We start from the raw sequence: 23,173 nt of genomic DNA on the forward strand, positions 1-23,173 counted from the left end.
TTTCTTAGATTCTGGCAGTTATATTTAATTTTTTTGTAGAGTTATTTCCGGCAGGGGATAAAGGCGTTTATGCGCAAATGCAAGGCCTAATGCGATTTGTGGAGGTTGAAAATATATACATAAAGTAACTATTAATGTAACTGTTAAATTAGTTACTAGTTATCGAAAAAATGTAACTGAGTTAAGTTACAGTTACAGATGTAGAGAAAGTAACGAAGTTAAGTTAGAGTTACCAAAAAGAAGTAACTGTAACTGTAACTTCGTTACAAGTAACGAGTTACTTCCCAACCCTGGTATGTAATTATATGACTTATTAAGTCACATATTTATAAAAAAAAATTCTAACTCGTCGGACTGGTAATTAATACGAATTCTGGCCCGTTTTTCCACGGGGAGTAGTCTAACTCGTTTATATTCCCGACGAATTCTAACGAAGCTCGAGCGCGCATTAAAAGAAATCGACGGCGGAGCTTTCATATTATTACGTCATGGCGGCATGACGGCGCGTTAAATTAACTGCGACGGCTTAAACGCTGCCCGAGGCCTTAATCTGAATCCATGAAAATCTCTCTCGGCGCTTGTAAAGTGCAAACAACGAGACGACTCGTGCCAAATTTTTTCGCACCATAATTGGCATTACAGATACCATTACTCCACTTCGCTGTAGGTATGCAAAATTAAAAATTGCAAATAAAAGTTAAATACTGTTCTATTATACACTGACGCATCTGTTACGTGGAATAGAGTAGATTTTTAATGGCTATCAAGCGCAAATAGCAGCGAAAATACGAATCGTGTATTTAAAAACATATATTTTACGCGTCTTATTTTACTTACATTTTCATTAATTATTAAAAAAATATTATACCCTTAGTATAATCAAAACAATTCCCAAATATTTATTTCAACTTTAGTTTCATTCAGCTACATTTCAGCTAAGTATCTATTCTTACATATAGGGCTTAAAAATGGTTTTCTCGCCGACAGATCGAACATTATCTTTGCGGGTTAGTGATACCTTTGTGAGGAACCTGAAACATCTGGTATGCAATCGACGGAAAGCGCTTTGCGAGGATGATTACGGTCCATCCGTGTGCGCCGCAATGTCCACAGTAATCACGCCCGATTGCAAGGTGCCGACAGTTCGCTTGAAAAAGCGATCGATTTCTCACGCGTATTCGCGAAAATTATATGGTCCGCGCGCCACGTGCAAATTGCTCTTATTACGTGACGCACGTGCGTAAGATGGTGTACGATAAAAAGAACAGTTTTGTTCTTGCACGGCGGAAACCAAGTGTAAATTGCATCATAAAGATTTGTTTCTTGCAACTTATATAATGTTATAGATACGAGAAATTTATTTTGTTAATTCAAACGTATAGCACTATCCGAAAAGCATTGCCATGTATAATTATATATGTACGAAACGTGTTCATATATTTTCACCTCTCGTGTAATCTTCTGTTCATATAAGAAAAGGAAAACATATATGGATATGTTTTATATGCGTATGTGTGTAATTATATTTGAAAAAATGTTTTTCCGGATATTCGGCGCAAAATCACGGTTTGCTCTTCAACGCTCGCAGAGGTTCGAAAGTCGTGAATTTTTTCACGTAGTTTCTTTTCCCGGCGCAACCGTTTAAATCAAACAGTCTACAGTTGGCAATTAATGGAGAATCATTTGTTTTCCTAAAGAATCGTGATTGCGCGCGCCTGCCGAGAGTTTGCGTCTATCTATCATGGCGACGTGGATACAACGGAAAGGTGGTGCAGCAGCCGAGGATGCGTCGGAATTCTCTCGCGATAATCGTGCGATCCGGATATTGCGAAAGTATATAATATCCACGTACCCAACTTGCCTTCTGTCGTTTTCCGTTAAAAATAATGCATTAATCGCCGACGCCCGCGCCAGACATCGTTCGTTAAAACGAGCGACGGGATTCGCGTCAGCTAAGCAATACGCGAGAGGCCAAATGTTATATTTTCCCCCGAGATTACTTCTGTGCAAAAATATTTTACGTCGTAAGAGCATTTATGGTAAGTGGGTTAATGTTATGCGCCATGCATGTCCAACGCACGGTCCCCTACAGTTTCATTGTCAGGATAAATTATATAATGTGTTATAGTATTTGTACAATTATACTGAAATTATATTAAAATTGTATGCAATAGTTATAACGATAATTATTATTTATATATTCGAATTGAAATTATACAACGTTTTGCCGCAAATCGTGTCATAAATCAAAGTAATAGGTACTCCAGCAGCAGCTGGATAGTATTTTGTTATTTATCGCGATACAATATTGCACCATGTTTAATTATCACACGTTTTCACTTGCGGAACTTTTGTCGACGCGTATATTTTGCGACGAATAACCCACATAAATCCAAATAAAAGCAACTTTGCGTACACGTAGTTGTACGTAGTTGGAACAATGTGATACGAGACAGGTTTATGAGAAATTTATTCCATAAATTTTACCGCAAACGGTAGACTCGAATCGCGACACTCGAGTCAAAAGTTTGAGCGAGACGTTCTCAAGTGCATATTCACGACCATTAACAGGTCATTACGTAAGCGTAATGGAAATCGATAATTAATTGATCCGTGTGAGTACGCGACCCTTTCACCAAAGATGCTAATTGACTCTTGAATATTTATGATTAACGAATTTATAGCGTGTAGCAGTTCGTAATCGCTGATTGGAGAGCATTTCGCGCGTATCCGAGCGTATTTCTTAATTTCAGTGTCCAATTCCTAGAGAGACATTCCTTTTAGTATTTTAGAGAGAATGTGTAATTTTCATCAATATCCTCACTTCTTAAGCTTGTATATCTAAATCAACATAGCGATTGATGATTTCTCGGTGCTTAGTAATTATCTTATTTTGTTTGCGCCAAGCTAAGTACACACATTTCTATTATACTTTATACATAAAACATTTGCTTTCTCGATAGAAATTGCCTGGTGCATAATTTTTCGACTAATGCTATTAAATGTTCTATCGAAACCAACGGATTCGCGTAGTTCGTACTTCGTACCCTGAAAAAAATTTCTGGTTGAATATGGACGAATCAGATAATTCCTTTAGGATTTACCAGAATTCCTTTAGGATTTACCAGAATTCCTGTAATCCTACAGAAATTCTGGTAAATCCTAAAGGAATTCTGGTAAATCCTAAAGGAATTATCTGATTCGTCCATATTCAACCAGAAATTTTTTTCAGTGTATCTTTAACATTTAATAAAAATTCAAGTTGTATGGGAAGGCGATATTTCGATTATCATATGTCGGGACGCATATAATCCCACGTCGATGCATGCTGCACCCTGACGATAGACCACGAACGGTCGTGCCATTATTAATAACCGATAAACCAATTACAATGTTATCGGATTGCCGTTATCTACAGGCCGGCTGCGTAAAAGGCGGCCTATGCCAGTTTCCTAACTATAATCTGATATGGAAGCGCCCGAGGTGCTCTTGCGCGAGCATGCCGATGCTTTTTTTGCCGCTTTCAGCAGCACCGCGAGTATCGTTCTTCTAATTAGCCCGTTGTTCGGAGAGGGATGCGCCTTATGCCTGAATTCCGGATACATATCCATTCCATTTTACATTCCGTAAGCTCGTTAGTCCTTCGCATACTTCATCTCAGGACAAACGTTTCTGTAATATAAAATGTCCCGCCTATATAGCAATTATTCTCCTCTCTTCAATTATTGTTTACGTTAAAGTAAAAATAAAACAGACACTTGTTGACATTTATAGACACTTATTACAAATGATACGATAGACAACATGTTAATAAAGGGCACATGTTAATATTCATTTATATCTATAGATTTATCTATAGATTATTAGAAAATTTAATCTAATTGAACGCTAATGAAGAGAAAATAAAAGTGACTCATTACAGCCAATTGACTTATAGCTCTATCAGTTGGAGCGTTTATATCATGGTGCATTGTGAAGTAATGTGCAATCTTGATCGCGATGTAATTGGACATTCGAATCTGCGCATACTCGAAGAGGTGCGGCTAATTAAGAAGTTTAAAGAACGCGATCGTAGGGGAGTCCTCGTTAGAAGGATTTCGAATACAGGACTTGGTCTCGAGCCATTTGCATTTACGGGCCGTGGTTTTCAAATCTCATTTAAAGTGTCGAGAGCGTAGCGATTCTATAGTTTGCAACTATACGATTAATTTAACACAAAAGTCGATGAATGAGCATGAGTCGATGCTATAAGTAATCTATTTAAATTTTAGCATGACTGCGTAAATTAAATTTGCCTTTTTATCAGAACTATCGTCTTGAATACGACCTTCAATAATTAACGTTCAAAAATTGCAAATAAAAAGCATAAGTCATCAAGCTTGATCACACAAGTTATTTAAGATTATTCCTGCCTTTATACTGTTTGTCGCCAATTTGCATATTTCCGTAAACCGAACAGCCTCGAAACTTAATTTTATTGACATTCTCAGAAGTTCATAGCTAGAAATTCTGCAAACTGTACACTGCAATATGAAACTTTATACCGACAAAGCCACCTCTGCAATATTGAATGGAAGAAGTTATTTTCGCAAACACAGAAACACTTTCGAAGTTTCGAATTTGAATAGCTCGATTATCGAGCACTGGTAATTATATTAGAGCCACCCTATTGGTACTTGAAATTAGGTCAACGATTTAGTTATTTCTCTCCCCCCCCCCCCACTCTACACGACAAACATTTAAAAGGCGAGAAATTAAAAAATATCGTTAAACCAGTCGACGCTACAAAGAAATACGCTGCGAGTATTGCTGTGTGTGCATTTAGCGCGTTAAAAACTGTATTTCAATTAAATGATATCCAGCTATATCTTTATATCTTGCATGTCCGTACTTCATAAAATTACTTCATCAAGAACTTTCTCGCAGCTGAGACCAATTATAACAACTGCAATCTTAAATCGCGATCTATACAATCTTCTTACGTGTGATTTGCGGTTTATTAAAAAAAAATCGGTTTTTAAAAATTCACGCAAAATTTGTATTTTTATAACACAATTTTTGTCGCTACAATATATTTATACTAAAAACATAACAGCCACGCGATCGTTCTCTTGTCTCTATATTTTTGCTTCCTTTTGCGTACCAAATTTTCATTCTTCTATTGTTTCGATATGATAATTTGAAAATTGCTAACTAAATAAAAGATGCGGAATTTAAACGTGATGTTTATGCATCAACAAATAAACAAGAGACAGTTGTCATAAGCAATTTGAGAGTTCAGGTTGTTCTCACTGTATGCAGAATAGCATACCGTTGTACGTCGCCTTTAAACGTGGCGCGGTGCAAACGCTCGTAATTACCGTCGCGTAAAATCGATATCGATAAAATCGATAAATCACTTCTCACGAGAATATTAGACCCGCCAGCCGATAACAGACGCCTGTATATTGGAGCTCGCCCATTCTGGATAGCGAGTCACCGGCAGTTCCGGGCATCGTTCCAAACCTGAATGACGACCACTCGAAGAACTTACGCAATGACGCGTGCCAACGCACTGCAAAAACACGCTCATTCAAGATTTTCGTCACCACTGCTGTTGACGAAGGCATTGCACTTGCTCTCAATTTATGTTGCCAACATACGTGTCTACTTTTTGTGCTAACCTTCACGCCTTTGTTGATTATTATAATCTCGACTCTTTTATACTTTTAATACGTAAAACAAAATTACGATTATATTTTGACTTAGTGACAATGAAGTCATTGATTGTTTAACTAAAGACTCTCAATATTATTTACTTATTTAGCCGTTTACTTAAGTTAAAGAAGTTACATTACAAATTTTATATATGTAAATGTACCTTTACAAACTGTAATTGTAAAATTTTCAAGTATCGCGCGTGTATCACCGATTACATGCTATTTTATTGTTTTGCTGCTCGATCGAATTATTAGGTTCACGATTCATGTAATGTTCTGTAACGTGTAACGGTGTCTATCCGATCCACTGACGTAAGGAGTTGTGGAACCACTTTTCAGTAAAACTTGCTTCGACGTAACGAAGTCTGTTACGTCAAAGTCTAGGTCAAGATCTGTTAAATGAAAAAATCAGAATACCTAATACCTGGTGCTACCTTATCAAATATTGTTAATAGTAACAAATAAATACGATATATTATACATTTCTATTGATATTTCTATATAAATTTTAAAAGAAAATATATATTACTAAACGTGATGTTTTTTTCTTTCCAGGTCGCTGGGACTTGTAATATTTATAATATCAGCACAGGTGCATGAATCCCACGCAACACATGTAAGTTTATTTATATATAAAACAAATAATACCTACTCTAAAAATCAATGTTAAAAATATCACTGGAGGTATCTTGAAGCCCGGAATAAAGCCACGACAAGGGTCTCAACATGTCTTGACGGAATTCCCTCAGGTTTTATTGCCCTCTCTTTGATGATGGTTCGGGTTTCAAGGCCTCCCGGTCTCTCGCGCAGATTATCTTGGTACATTTTGTTCCTAGGAAACCCGAGACAATAGGGAACATGAAGATTCCGTAAACCATTACGACGTAACCAATAATTACGGATGGCCTTCGGGTCTAACTGCAACCCCTATTTTTCTATCTAAACTTATTTATTAATCCGGTATTTTATATTGTATTAATTTCTCTCTCTCTCTCTCTCTCTCTCTCTCTCTCTCTCTCTCTCTCTCTCTCTCTCTCTCTCTCTCTCTCTCTCTCTCTCACACACACACACACACTCACTTACTCACTCACTCACTTACTCACTCACTCACTATATTATGTATAATCTATAAATATTTAACATTTCTTTTATCTTGGTTACAAACTATGAAACATTTTGATGAAGATTCAATAAATCTTATTAAACATTATTATTGAATGTTTGATTAAGCTTCACTGTTTTTCGTAGAAGTTTAAATCTAACAATTTTTATTGAAAACCGAGTTTTACTTACACTTTTTTCTGATGACAATAATGTTGCACTTTAACATAACTGTGCTCTCTTTATATTGATGTTTTATATAATGATTACAAAAATATATTAAACTTTGTTATTCATTTATATATTTTTGATAAATTCGTCTCTCATTTCGGGACTATATGCAATTTTTTTATATTATCTCGTCATTTTGATTGTAAAATTTCATTCGCGGGAAGTAGTTCCGTAAAATCGGAAAGTACAACAATGTTGAAAGTATACTGGTCAGATCAGATTAAATCTGACAATGAGATAGAAGCTATAGTGTCGCGACAACTTGTACGAAGAAAAGTTTTGTTACAGAACGTGTAATCTTCGGTAAGTAGGAAAATAGAGACATACAGGATGGATGCGGATAAAAAGGACGAACTAGGCCGCAGTAACCTTATTGCATGTAGTTACATAATTATTATGCTTCTGTAATCGCCAGGGTTTGACCCGCAAATTCCTAATAAAGTCAAGTAAATTGATCGAAATATCGATAAATGTTGTACTGTTGGACAGTTGCATTTACAAAAATAATTCTTCGGCGGGTATCTATCGCAGGTTGTTGCAATTATTAATATTTTGGTTTGAGATAAAAAAGAAAGATTATACTGAGCGACAGATCTGCGGCAATTTGTGTCTTTAAATACATAAAATGAATGCACGCACGCGAATGATACCACACATCAAGTATGCTCTCGAGATATTCGCGAGGATTGACAATGAGATTATTAGGCGCGGCACGAAGAGAGGAGGAAAAACTCTGTGACTCATAGCGGCTTTTTACCGTCATCAGTGCAATCCCGGCGAGACTGCGTGGCTAATCTAAGTTAAGTGATCGTTACAGACGCAAAGGAATCTTGAAAATGAATCCGCCAATTTTGTCGGTGCGACATCGCAATGATATATTATGAAATTCGCATCGTTAAAATAAATTTATTTGTTAAAGATACTGTCGTGCATATTTGATGCAATAATTAGTCCTTTCGACACATTTCTATATAACTAAATATGTAACAAGAAGTTACATAAATGTTAAACGACTATTCCAATTATGTCATAATGATATGGTACTGTAACGTAGTGTATTTTCACTGGCTTCTTTTTCAAAAGAATAATGCAATTACGATCTTATGAATATTTGAAGAGAGAGAGGGAGAGAGAAAGAGATTTTATTAGTAAGTCCATCAAATTACAAAAAAATAACATTTTGTGGAAGAAATTTATTTGGTTCTCGTTAGTTTCATATTTAATTAACATTGTTGAATAATAAATTTATTTTGTAAAATTTAATATAATATTTATCACGCAACAAAACTCCGATTTTATTATATAAACGAAAAATAGAACAGTACAAATCGATGATATAACTGATGACACTTTTGTTTTATTTTGCTCCTCGTTCTTCGTGATAATTTGTAAAAAAGAAACTGATATGGATCTTTAGTTTCTGTTGCATTATTGAATTGCTATCAACGATCTCGCAGACAAAATTGCCATTATAGTGGGCCTGCCATTATTTGTGGCGGACGTGAGGTCAGACAGCGACAATATATATGACAATTATTAAGAAGGAGGCGTGTTGAGTCCGACGTTCATGGTTCATCGACTGACCTCTCGCATTGGGAGAGAGAGACCCATTTCTCCGAACCATTTAATTAACTCTTCGCCACGCAATCTCACGGAACATTCTACGATCGTCAAATTTCATGTACAACTGCTGCGTCTCGGTAACAGCGAACTCTAAATCCGACGATTTGCGGCCGACATAACACGCATTGTTCAGATATTAAATTATTACAATAATTTATGTTACGGAGTAATCTAAAATAAATTTCATAGATTAGTGTATAGATAAACAGGAAATGTATATGTACATTTAAATGACCATTTCTGATTATTTTAATTAATGAAGTTATATTTTTTATCATTTTATTACACATTTACACTTAGTTACACATTTCAGCGTGATCACGTTGCAATTAACGCAATTAGCTATATTTACTTTAATACTCCAAGCAGGAAGATTAAATCAGAAATTTCATTCAGTGAAATTTGAAAAGATTTATCATTAATTATAATTTATGATTTTTACTTATAATTAAAAATGTGATATTGTTAAAAAAAATTTACAGATTCATGAAAAAACCGTCACTATTTAACATGTTGCATTTAAGCAAAATTATATCTATTTAAATTGCATCTTTTGTCTCTTATTCCTGATAACAGAGAAGGTGGAAATTTATAGTGATTAATGATTATCCCCTTCTTACTAGAACAAGCCATTATTGTATTGCAGAGGCGACCGTGATAAAAAGCATTCGTGGTTATCTACTGTTACAGCAGATATTAAACATTAGGAATTTAAACGCCAAATGAAATCTCACTTATATTGCATATATTATAATTAAAGTATCTACAATTAAAATGTCTTTTATGCTATTTAGTTTAATATTTTATTTTTTATTCAATTTTTTAATTATTTATACTTAAATAATGTAAGTAATTAAAGAGTACATAAATGCAAATGATTATAGAGTAATATAATAATACAAATAAATGTAAGAGTTTTCCAATTAGTTCGCTGTAACGTCATTGAGATTACGCTAATCTGTTCAAGAAATCAGCTTACCAAGGTCACCTGATGCAGAAACCTTCTCTGTGAATCATTGACCCCTGAGACTATTGGATTACGTTTCACTGTTAACGTTATGGTTACGTTTCATATCTCGTCTCGTGCAGTCACGCAGCATAGTGGGTGCAATTATTACAATGGCCAATCGACTGTAAGATCGGTAATGAATAAAATGGGCTTTTCCATTCCTACTCTACGAAGTGCTACTGGATACAAGAGCTATTAAAAGATTTCAAGATAAATTCAGAGTTCTAGATCTGCAATATTATCTTCTTATTGTATTCTTATTTAAAAAAATATTAGACAGGGCAATAACTTGAAACACATCTGTTTGTTTTTATCGTCATTTACATACGTTTTTATACTGTGTAAATATATGTATATTCTCACATCGTCCGAGCAACCTGGCAGCGCAAGGAGCACGATAAGTTCCAGATGCTTACAGAAACCGCAAATAAGAAAGTCATCTTCTTGCGTTCGGACGATACTCATATTACGTAAACATAACGCATACGTTACATCCATCTGCGCACAATGGTCTCCCACGATTAATGAAAAAAGTCTCCGTTGCAGCTGTCATAAACGGGAGTACAAATGATTGCGTGTAGGTACATAAACGATGCACATACAATCTTTTATTAATGGAATACGAAATAACACAAATTTCAACAAAATTCCTCGTCCCAACAATGGTATGTATTTTTCTTTTGTTTCAATACTTTCTCTTTCTAAAGTAAAAATTATTTAAAATTAAAAATGTTTTTCATATGTATTTTAGATTATTTACATATAAATTACAAACTTGAGTCTTTTCTAATTATATTCTAAATGTGATAACGCTGAAAAATCGAAATATACGAACAGAAAAAGGGAAGCGCCAAAAACTGTGAAAATTGTAATATAAAATTTTAATGCTATATTAGTTTTATAATAGAAAATATTAAAAACTGTACGTTTTAATTGTGAACATATTTCATATTGAGATTATTGCATACCTACTTGCTGTCGATCTAGTGATTTTCATATCGCGATCATCAAACAATTATGTTAAAGTACATTAACAATTACGTTAATGTAAATTTAAAAGGTAAAAGAAAGGATGTTTCCTCGTTTTATTTATGTTAGAAATGACAAATGTTCTTTGGGAAATATATATTGTATAAAGTTTATTAAATTTATCGATACCATTTCCTCATTAAATTAATTTTAAGTAATTGATTTTGTGAAAAAAGGCATCAATAAATTTCTATCAACATAACTGCGCCGAGTCATAAACATAATCTTCTGCTATATGTTTAAAGAGCAAAAGGAATTCGCTGTAATTGCTGCAAATCGTTACGGCCGCTATGATTCATTGTGTCATATAACGATTGGTGTAACTGCTTAACTGGATAAATTGTACACAGAGTATAATTGCGCGAGGAACGTAATAAATCTGTGTTTTATTAAATCGCATACAATCGTACTATGCCCGGCCCTTCTTTTGTTGCTAATTATTTGAATGCAAAGCACTCGTTAACCACCTACATGAAGCATAAAACGATTTTATTGCCGATATTTCAAATAAAATAATTTCATGGCAAATAATTAATGCAAATAATCGTGAGTTTAGTTTGAAGGAACAACGTATACATATATCACCTCAGATAATTAATCTTTTTGGACATTAGTTCAAGAAATTGAAAAAATTCTTAAATTTAAATAAAGATTAAATAACAAAATTGCCTCTTTATCAAAAGTTAGTCACAAAGACATGCATTAAAGCTTATAGTAGTAATAAAAAATTATCGGAATTAATAGTATAAAGCAGAATAATTTGCAATATCAACGATTATTTTTTAATCATTTTAGCCTCTTGAAAGCAATACATTTCCATATGAAGCTATAAATTTTGCGAATGGGCTATTAGAAATCAATAGCCAAGCTACTCGGCAAAACACGCTTGCAACGGTTGTATTTGAGAGCGCGTTCGATTAGGAAACTATCATTTATCGGTGAAAGCATCGTTAAATGGAGGACCGTAAGTATCCGACGGGGGAGATGGAAGTAGGATTTCTGATAATTTCATTGAAAACCGCACATGCATTTTTCAACCGACGCCGCGGCGAATGCAAACTGTTTTGGGCACTCGCCAGAAAAACCTCATTGAAATGTTATATAGCCTCTTTTCGTCTTTCCTCTGGAATAAAAGTTCGAGCATAAGTCCTGCGTGCGATCTGACTGTGACTTTATTCTTTCGTTGAAAAAAATAATTCTAAAACTTTTCTCTCTAAATACCCGAGAGATTTTTGCTTACTCAGACATAATTATCGCTATTTAATGTACGTTGTATGCGAAGAATAAAGATTCTTGTAAGAATATCCGGGGATGAAATATTAATTATGAGTTTTCCAATAAAAAATTTAGGTATTAGAGCGATAGGCGCAAAGTATTACATACTCCAGTTACGCTTCCATGAGAGAAAGGATTAACTGTCTGTAGGTAAATTAATGGATTAAAAGATATATTCTTCAAATATGTTCCACGTACGGTACACGTGCGTGAGTTGTTTCCATTTTGAAGGATTAAAGTGCCCCTCGCGGCTCGAGCATCACGAGTACTATTGTTACCCACGAAGCTCAACTGTACGTCGCGCGGATGGTTCTTCGGAGGCGGAGGCTGCAGGTGAACAAGGGGGCACTTAACGCGAAATGTTCCTCTCGCACTTACGTTCTCACGGCAGGCCACATCTTTTTCGCGACCCCGGGCTGCGACCCCGTGATACCCCGTTGACTCTCTTGATGCACGGTGCGGCGCGCCGTGGAACAAGAAGACGCGGGCACAACGTAATAAATATATTTCTCTTGATCTTGTTGCAGCATCATATAAAATTAAGGCACGGGAGGCATCGCCGACAGCACGGCGAAAGTTATCTGCCCAGCAGCTTCATACCAGACACTGATGAGCCCGAGAGAGGCAACTGGGGACCATGGTCGACACCCAGTTCCTGTTCGCGCTCCTGCGGTGGCGGAGTCGCTCATCAAACCAGACAATGTCTCGACATAGAGTGAGTTACTACTATACGTTACAAGCTTTTGTAATGCGCTCATTGCCTATCTGCTACCATTCATGTTAGAACGCGCTGTTCCTGTCGTATAATATAAAGAATAATGTCAAAGTAGAGAGAGATATGTTGGAGAACTTGATGTGTAAAAGAAAAACGGACATCTCAATATCTCTCTCGTGGAATTATCGTAGAAAATGGAAACAATAGCGCTGGATCTTTTAAACGTGAGATATTACGAACTGCTAAGTTTTTATAATTCTTGCGAAATTTACCGACGAGAAATTCTCGGCGCGATATTTAATAAGAAATTTCAAATAAGTATAAATATTGCTTAGCAATTGTTATTTAAATACTGTACCAAAATTATCGTTAATATGCAATAATTGCTGCGTTATTTTCGTAATTGTGCCCGAATTCGTAACAAAGTTAAAAGTTTGAAATTTGTTCTTCGTTGAATTTATCCGAAAGAAGCCATTTTACCTCGTTGAGTTTCTCGCTTAGAATTCGCTACAATGGTATGCTCAATTGAATTGAGATTGGATTAAAGCGGACACAAACTTGCAAAGAATTTAATCAAGTCTCGATCTGCAATGGATACTCGAAGTAATATCGTATAAGCGGCAAATTGACGAAACTATTTATATCAAAACATCAATAAAAAAACACCATATAAATTATATTTTACCTGATTTTATACAGATTCGAGCAATTATGTAATTATGTAAATAATGTAAGGAAAAATATCGAAAAGATATCCCTTAAAATTTTAACATCTTAATAGTATTAATACACACTTCTCTGCATTGTGTTCAAACGAAATGCTGCCTTCGTTGGAAAGTTACAATGAGGAACCTTATTTAAAATAGCAAACCGCTATAAAAATCACATATAATATGCAGGAAACTGTCAACCGAATTTTTTTTACTGTGCGTCGTATGTCAGCCGCGATTAAATTTAGGATAAATCAACGAAACTTTTCTCCTAGCACACGCCAACGTAACAGATCCGCCGTAAATCCTCCTTATCTCGAAACTAAGGGAAGATTAATCGTAGGCACTTACACGTCTCCCGACGTCACGCTATCTCCGGGAAATTCTCACAATTTCCCATCGCAAAGACGAAGCGCAATTAAAGTTGGTTTTAACACGCCGTGATTACGTAGAGTAGGAAAATCGGGAGAGTGACCGATCGACGATCGACATTTGCGTTGGCCGGGGGTGGGCTCATCGGTAATGATAGCGCGCGGGTCTTAGAAAGCGAGATAATCGTAACGTGAAAGCGCGTGATGCGCACTTTGCATCAAGCTCCTCACATTTGAATGCATCGTGTCACAGGTCGTTTGAATGTGTCGATTAATCGCGAAGGAAACGCATTATTTTCATGATTATCGTGAAGTGCTTTCCGTTTCTATATTCGATACTTTCGATCGATTAGAAATCATAAGCTAGCGAAGAAAACGCTATGGTTGTATAATTTGTTTCTTTTAAATATTTCGTATTTATTGAAAGTGATTAGATTTAGTGCTTCCGTAAGTTTCTAATCCTTATGTACCAAGAGTAAGTGATAAAACTTCGAAAATGTGACACAACATGATTATGTACATAAATCTATTAATAAAATATTACATATAATGCTGTATGTCGTAACTGCTCGATCTAAGTAAATCTTGGAATCTCGCTCTAAAAATTTCATCAAGCAAAAAGAGATATCTACCTTAGGAGGATAAATTTTTAAATGTTGGACCTTCGTGCGAAATAAGTAAGCAGCACTTACCAGGATACTGCGGAAATTTATTGAAGCAGTAATCTCTTAATCTCGTTCTCAGGAAACTTCACATTGGCGTAGAATACTACAAGTCATTATTGATTATTTTCCATTTACTTCCGTACAGATTTCATAATTTATATATTTTTTTAACTGAGAGTACAAAGATTTTCTATATCTCTTTTTTTTTAACAAAAAACTTGTCAACTAAAGAGAAGATTCTCAATTTGGCAAAAAATTTATTATTATCATTTTTTATCGAATTTGATAAGAACAAAGATCGCATAATTAAAATCTAAATTAGTGTAGAATATGGCTTATTGTTAAAGTAACACGTTTATTCTATAATGTTGCAGTGACAGTGGTCATGACAAGTGTACTGGTGCGTCAAGGAGATTCTTCTCGTGTAACATTCAAGTAAGTACGGAAAATTCATAATGACAAGTTATAATTATTTTATTTGAGATAAACACACTCGCTCTGGACGCGAGTGATCGCGTCTTTCGCGACATGATAATATCAGCTGGAAATTGCAAAAAGATTTCGTGGGAATGCCTGCGGGCTATGCGAGTGGAGTACAATCAGGAACTTGATTAATTGCCTTGTAACAGCGAGTGATTTATGTGATGTGCTTTAATAGATCGAATAGTCTGACAGTCTATCAAGAGACCTTGAACGCGCATTTCAATCTACTTTCATCGCCAAACAAACTAAAATCAATTAATTGAAATTCACACTTTCGCTTTTGCGCGTATGACTCTTAAGATTCGTTAATCAAATAAATTAATCATCATTAAACTACGATGACGATCCATCGGTACAGAACATTGCGATTAATCTGCAATTTGATCGTTGATCTCGGTGAACAATTGATTCATTCAGGAAGTCACAATTGTGTCACGTCTTTTCGAAGCGTCCTGCCTGCCTTCTATCTTTCAAATATAAGCCAACGAATGACACGATCTTTAATCATATAATTTATGTCATAATTTAATTCGGCCTTTTAGCCAGTTACGTCATTAATCTCTGAACTCAGACGTTTCGCTGTATGCATTCCACTTAAATAGTTTTGGATTTTGAAAAATTATTTTTACGATGTATTAACAAAACGATTCAATTTTAATTTTTGTATTAATTTTTATTTATATATTACTACATTCGAGATAAGTTTGTTATAAATAAGGTTAATAACTGTCAAATAAATTTAAAAAGATCTCTGTTAGTCTGTATATTTGTGATAAAATGATAGTTTCAGTTTTGGTATATTCATCTTCTCCCTTTTATTTACGTGTCATAATGTAGGCTTACTCCTATCAAGCAACTCATCGACGTTTCAATATTATTCAGTAAATTATCTCATATTGTTGAGCCACTCATTAATCTAAAAATATACTCTCCCAACTAGACGAATGTGGTTTTTTATACGCGTTTTCACGATACTCGGATGAGATTACCGTGTTTTTAATTTTCACAACATACATTTACCCTCTGGAGTATTCACACGAGAATTTATAATTGCTTTAAGAAGCGATTTGTAGTATGGACTGCTACAAATTTCTCTTTTTTCTTGGTTTTAATTTAATTTTACTTTTGCTGGCGAAAATCGCAAATTATTACAATTTTCTCAATTAGACTCGTTAAAAAAGCAGTATATTTTATTTTAAAAGCGGAAGTTAAAATGTCTTTTATGGTAAAAACATAATTACACACATACACACACACACACCCATATGTCTTATACAATTTTAAATATAACTTATAAATTTAATATACATCCAATTTAAGTTTTACACGTAACATAAAATAAAAATGCAACATAGTATTATAAAATTTGCAAGTTATGAAAAATTTGCAGTCACAATTTCATATTGTTTCCATTTCTGTAGCTCATAGAAAAATTATGACTAATTAACTGCAATTAGTATTCGACAGTGTTCTGCCTTTTTTCCATGAATTTTTTCCCATCTACCCATTAAACTATTTAAGAGCAAATAGAAAATGCAATAGAAAATTTTTTTGATAAAAATTATCCGTGGAGAAATAGGATACATATCGCTGTTACGCAATTACGAGACCGATCTAACAATAAGGGAATATTACGTGAATCTTCTGAAACTGACACAAGAATCTATCCTTCGTATTTCAAGATGACAGATTGTCATTGAAGAGTTTAATGGAATGAGACGTAATCTGATTATTACATTTAAAATACTTTGAAATTTGTTGCGTAACAACATATTAGATAGTTGATACATAACATTAAAAATTTGTTCTTTAAAATGTTTTCTCTTCGAGAAGTGCGTTTGTGCGGTGGACTGCAGAAGATTCATGAACCGAGGCCTATTATGTGGCATTGACTCACGAAGTATTAACTTCGTTAGAGCTAGATGCTAATTAGAACAAATAGCAAGGTGCACCGCTATACATGCTCTATAACAGATGCCATTGACGTTTATTTCCTGGAATGACAATAGCTGCATCTCTCATCCATATATAAAATATTACCTATATAAAATAACATATAATGTATATATTCGTTATTTGCAACATTGTTTTCGAATGTCTCGATTAACACCTAAAACTTTTTCCAGAATGTTGTCATTTCTCACTCTCTTCTTTCTTTCTCTTTCTTTCCCTCTTTTCTCCCTTGCTATTTCAAGCCACCCTGTTGCCTTGTCACCCTTTTACTGATGTTTCATTCCGTTCGCAAGAAATCTCCCACTATAAATTCTGTGCTGTATCCTCGTGCGTGGTACCGGTCTCGCCGGAGTATCCTTCTTCGTTTTTGCTAGGGTTCCACTCGATTTATCGACATTACCTGCCTCATAGATCTGCTCCCCGTCCATTTCTGGATCATTTCATTTTTGCGGACCGTTCATGAAATCGCACAACAACACGCGCTCATTTATTTCACAAAACTAAATAAGGATACATTTTCTAAATCAATCAGTATTATTACTCAAATGTTCAAAGCAATTAATTAAGATATGATATAAGTATTAAGTCAACAATAATTTTTAAATATTTTTACTATCAAAATTGATAAGGGTACAATGGAAAGGTGAAAATAATATCTAAGTCTGTATATTAAAAGTACCTGATTCGATAAATGACTTGTTAAAATCTCTACATTATCACTACTACAATATGTAATGTGTAAACAATGTACCTGATGTAGTGAGATATTCAAAAAATCAAATTGAGCTAACAAAAAGAATTGCTAGTCAGAAAATATGGACATTTCACTGATCCTTTAACAAAGACTCTTTTGCCTTTGAGCGGCATTTTTCTTCGGTCCCTTCACACGATGATGAAACGCTTTTCTCAATGATGCTCAAGCATGTGTATATTTCTTTATATGTAAACTCGACATCCACCGCTGATATGTATTTTGAATTCGAGTTTGACAAAATGAGGACGATAAAACGCGGTGGAATGCGATAAAAATTAATTTGCGCGACTTACTCAAGTAGCGATTTCAAGTTTCAAGCATTATTTTGAATCGTTTTGCTATTTTTATGAGAACATATTTGCAAATTAATAATTATCTTTGACACTGCGCAATTTTGTGTTCTTGTTCACTGCAACAACTGTCAGCAACGAACATTATATCTAGTAAAAGTAATATTTTTATTCAATTCATTTTTCAAATTGCTGCACTAACTCATATTCAGATAATGAAAAGACATAGCAAGAATTTCTCGATATAATCAGCGCAACATACAAAATGTTAATAGAAAGTATTAGAAACTTCTACTTTATTAAATTTCTGTTTCTTATAAGAGAAAAGCTGTGGAATTTTTTATACAACTTGCATTTTTTACAGCTATAATCGCCATGTATAAACTTTCCGTTTTTGTTGTTTTTTTTATATTACAAATTATCAAGTAATTAAAATTAAAACATGAGCCGGTGTGTCAATAATTTTATTCCACTGAATTAAAAAGTACTAAATATTTTTTTCCAGGAATGTCCCAGTGAATCGAAGGATTTTCGTGCGGAGCAGTGCGCGGAGTTCAACAATGTACCTTTCGAAGGAGTTTATTACGAGTGGGTATTTTCTCCCTCCCTCTTCTCGTAGCTGGCATTAAGATTATCAATGCCTACTCGATTGGAAATTCTGTCGAATTCATGAGACAAGATTATTGTTGCGTCGTGACGGTGATTTATGATCGGTACTCCGACCTGGGACTACGATAGAATTCCTCGCGGCCTTTGACATCACTTAATAATCCGTGCATTTACTCCGTAATCTACAGCCGCTTCTTCCATCTTTTAATGAAAGACATTATATTTATGGATACTCTTTCTTCTTTATGCATCATGAATTAAGTAAAAGAGATTCGAAAGTTTCTCCTAAAACTATAATCACATGAATGCAGCTATTATTTATGAGTATAAATTGGAGTCATAAATCTGTTATTTGTTAGTCAGGATGTTTAACTACCGATCCAATACATCGTTTGTTAAATAAATTAAGTAATACAAGATAATATATAATAGTAACTGATTGACAAAATATTTACGATTATTATTGACTTTTAATTGCACATTATTATTTATTTTCCACAGTTGGATTCCATACACCGGAAGTCCAAATAAATGCGAACTAAATTGCATGCCACGAGGTGAACGATTTTTCTACAGGCATAAAGTCGCTGTGATAGACGGTACTCCTTGTGAATCCGAAAAGAATGATGTTTGCGTCAAAGGCAAATGCATGGTAAATTATATTTAATTATTAACTATCACTAATTTACAGTCAAATCGTACAAACAATTAGATAATTTTCATTTAAATAATGGATTTTTTATCGTGTACTCCAATCAAATAATAGATAATAGACTTGTGGCTAAATAATAAAAAACTAAAGAAGATACATAAAGATACATACGAGACTGTATTATAAAATTGTTTTGTATAGCATGTTGGATGCGATATGATGTTGGGCAGCGATGCCAAAGAAGATGCGTGCAGAGAATGCGGTGGCGACGGTTCAGATTGCAATACCGTTACCGGCTTATTTGACACAGACGATCTTCAAGTGGGTGAGTCATTTTCACTGATTAATATTTGCAAATGAAATTAGTAACAATTTCCTATAACAACGTTCCAATAAGTAATTCAGATCATTTCTGTGTAGTCAATAATTTTAATTAATATTCTCTTACTTCATAAAGCTTTTGCAATTCTATTATTCTATTTTTCTACATTAATAATAGAGAAATACTGTTCTCGCAGGTTATATCGATATTTTACTTATTCCCGAGGGCGCGACCAATATCGTTATAAAAGAAATGTATCCATCTAACAATTATTTAGGTAAGTATAAAAAGAATCAAAACCTGTACGTCAAACAGTCTAAAATAACGCATACATGTAATATTTGAAATCAATATTTCATGAAACAACTTAGTCAATAAATACAATGTCAATAAGTTGTTCTGAATATTTTTGAAAATTGTTACTCAGCCATACGCAACACAACCGGACATTACTATTTAAATGGCAATTGGAGAATAGACTTTCCGCGCAGCTTGCGCTTTTCCGGCACGATCTTTCATTACGCCAGAGATCCTCAGGGATTTGCAGCACCCGATACCATCACGGCCCTGGGGCCAACGAATGAGCCGATTTACGTTGTGGTCAGTATACTTCGGTATCGGTTTTCTTTTGCTACTGAAATATTCAGAACGAAGAGTGTATTAACGAGAAACCGTTTCCCTTTCGCAGTTGCTGTACCAAGACCGCAATGTGGGGGTGCATTATGAGTACAGCATCCCCAAGAAGTTCTCGGTACGTCCTGATCCGGATAGCTACACATGGGTGACCGATGAATTTTCAAGTTGCAGCGTCAGTTGCGGTGGAGGTATTGCCAATTTAATTTAACATTCGTGCAATTAAAACTGTAGGTTCTCAAGTTCATGTTTTCTTCTCACAGGAAACAATGTTTTTATTCGTTATGCGCAAATAGATTTGTTGATAATCAACCAAGGAATTGCTATTTAATAAAATACTTTTACTTTAGTTTGATAAAATATTAATAAATCCCTTCAAATTGTGCAAAAAATTAATACAGCTGTGATAAAAGTAAGCGGCAGTAAAGTAATTGCCGATCAACTTTATCCGCAGTTTCAACATTGAACTTAATAATTATCTATTATAGTTAAAGTAACAGTTGCGCTTGAATGAAAACAAGTCCGTTTCACGCTTCGTTTATCTTTTAAGGCTATCAGTCGAGACGAGTAGCTTGTGTACGAAGGCGTGACAATCAGCCGGTGGATGAGAGCTTATGCGATCCGCAGTTGGAGCCGGCTGACACCCAAAGCTGTAGCGAAGAACCGTGTCCATCAGGCTGGGTAGAAGGCCCGTGGTCAACTTGCAGCAAACATTGCGGCGAAGGCGGCGAGCAGACCAGAGAGATCAAGTGCCAGCAGGTCATCTCGGGTGGAATCGCTTCCGTGGTGGATGATTCTCAATGTCTGGAAAAAGTTGGGCCGAAAGGACTTACTAAGCAGGAGTGCAACAAAGACGTGGATTGTCCACTGTGGCACGAGGGACCCTGGAAGCCTGTAAGTCATTATATTGTCGCGCAAAACCTAAATTATACGTTTAAATTAAATTATCGAATTACGTGATTACGATGAAAGAAATAAATTTTCTCTCAGTGCGATCATATATGCGGGCCTGGTAAACAAACCAGGGTAGTTACGTGCTACAAGAAGGTGGACGGCAAGATCCAAGTGTTGGAAGATGAGGCGTGCGAAATGGAGGTGCCCGAACGTGAAAAAGCATGCGAGCTGAGACCTTGCGCTGGTCTCGACTGGGTTACCTCGGACTGGAGCGGAGTGAGTCGCTTTGAACACGCAAATGACTTGTTATTGAATAATAAATTGCCGAAATCACTTCTATATGTTTCTCAAAGTTTTAAACAAACAATTGAAAATCGTTTCTTAATAGTGTGAGGAAAAGTGTGATCTCATCAAAGAAACCAGAACGGCCCATTGCGCTACTCAAGACGGCACAGTTCATCCAGATGATTTGTGTGATGCAGACAAGAAGCCGGAATTGGAAAGAGACTGCGAGAAAGCCAAAAATTGCGATTTTCAGTGGTTTACTTCACAATGGAGCGAGGTAAACGAGTGAACATTCATTTGCATCTTTTCATTATTCATTCTAAAGTGAAAATGTATTTCAATATACAAATAAATTGACTAACAATAAGCGCTACCAATAAATTAAATATTCCTGTCAGAGCTTTCAGCTAAATGTACAATAAAAAAGTTCATTCTCTCTTTTCATCTTTATTAACATTTTCGTAGTGTTCGGCAAAATGCGGAAACGGCGTTCAAACGCGCAAAGTGTTCTGTGGCACTTTTGGCGATGATACTGTGAAGAAAGTTTCGGACGACAATTGCGAGCCAGAAAAGAAATTTGAAGATACCCAAAATTGCACCGCTGAAGAACCGTGCAAGGGCGAATGGTTCGCTGGGCCCTGGAGCAAGGTTCGTCTTCATTCTTAATTTAATTTTGAGGACATGTAACATTTTTACTTTCAGATGTGGTTAATTGATATTACTTCGTTAGCGGCTAACTTTTGTAAAGTTTAATTATTCAGATTTGTTAATTTTCTTGAAATGCAGTCAACGTCGTCAATCACGTTGTAATGTGTTGCAGTGTTCGGAGCCATGTGGCGACGGTGACATGACTCGCAAAGTGATTTGCATGAAGGACAACAAGACGGTACCTGTGAGTCAGTGTGATGCCGATAGCATTATGTTCTCTACCGAAAAATGCAACGATCAACCTTGTGAAGAAGGTAAAAAAGTTCAAGAAGCTTAGTCTTAATATTTTCAAGATAGCTTAATGTTTTCTATACAGGTATAAAATAAGTAAGAAATATCACTTTTAAAAATAAAAATAGTTTAACAAAGATTTATACTAGTAATAATTTAAAAATTTGCTGTTTATTAAATCTCTTATTTAAATCTTTACAAGTTGTTTATTTTGTATTATTTTAATACACTTAAGCATATCTCCATTAAAGAGAAATATGTATAGAAGTAATATACATATTAATAATAATTCGGCAAACTAGCTTGTCTGGAAAATAAATTTCATTCTGTAAATTCTATTAATCTCGAAAGTCCCTTGTTGTCGTTTTCATTACTAGAGATAATAAAGATGTATTAACATTTGCTTCATTATAACGCAGAGTGATTTATTGTGATGTAAACCTTTTCATTATAGGCCATGAGCATAAAATATTGAATATACCTTGAACAGCAGGCGTGAAAATAATGAGGTTCGTGGTATTAAATTCAAATGTCTTAGCACTTATCACATTCTAAAGGGCAACACGAACCACCCACCGTGAATAACATGTCTCTCATTTTCTGTAGCGAGGAGAATTAAATTTCCGATGTGCTTTCGAAGTTAGTCAACGATAAATAGAGTGCACGCATAGAATCCAATGTTATCAGAATGTTTTTATGTGCATATTTTTAAAAGATGTTTATTTAAAAAATTTTAATTTTGATTCATGTAAATTTGTTGTTTTGCTGAACGCAGGCGTGACACCGATCGACGAGGAGCCAGGTGAAACAACAGACTCAGGGGAGGAGGAGGAGGAGGAATGCGAGGAGGAGGAGGAGGAGGAAGAGGATGGAAAGGCTGCCGGTGAATTCAGTCTTCCTACGGGGGTAAGTGAAACTAGGTCGTGCAGCA

At 35.1% G+C, this 23,173-nt stretch overlaps 1 protein-coding gene across 5 annotated transcripts in view; it reads left to right on the forward strand.

Annotated features, from left to right (window-relative positions):
* The window catches only part of LOC105567708 (papilin), an 86,619-nt gene that overhangs the window by 46,634 nt on the left and 16,812 nt on the right, over positions 1-23,173 (forward strand). For all 5 annotated transcript variants that reach the window (XM_012022784.1, XM_012022788.1, XM_012022785.1 and 2 more), the window contains exons 2-16: positions 6,255-6,315; positions 12,495-12,682; positions 14,803-14,863; positions 18,414-18,496; positions 19,019-19,169; positions 19,371-19,494; positions 19,688-19,768; positions 19,919-20,091; positions 20,180-20,315; positions 20,675-21,018; positions 21,115-21,294; positions 21,407-21,580; positions 21,769-21,951; positions 22,124-22,265; positions 23,018-23,148. In XM_012022784.1, coding sequence (XP_011878174.1) covers positions 6,255-6,315; positions 12,495-12,682; positions 14,803-14,863; positions 18,414-18,496; positions 19,019-19,169; positions 19,371-19,494; positions 19,688-19,768; positions 19,919-20,091; positions 20,180-20,315; positions 20,675-21,018; positions 21,115-21,294; positions 21,407-21,580; positions 21,769-21,951; positions 22,124-22,265; positions 23,018-23,148 — 2,212 coding nt within the window. The remainder of the gene's footprint in view (positions 1-6,254; positions 6,316-12,494; positions 12,683-14,802; positions 14,864-18,413; positions 18,497-19,018; positions 19,170-19,370; positions 19,495-19,687; positions 19,769-19,918; positions 20,092-20,179; positions 20,316-20,674; positions 21,019-21,114; positions 21,295-21,406; positions 21,581-21,768; positions 21,952-22,123; positions 22,266-23,017; positions 23,149-23,173) is intronic.

This window comes from Vollenhovia emeryi, unplaced genomic scaffold (assembly GCF_000949405.1).
Source record: "Vollenhovia emeryi isolate VEMERY1.0 unplaced genomic scaffold, V.emery_V1.0 DF939135.1, whole genome shotgun sequence".
Classification (NCBI taxonomy): Eukaryota; Metazoa; Arthropoda; class Insecta; order Hymenoptera; family Formicidae; genus Vollenhovia; species Vollenhovia emeryi.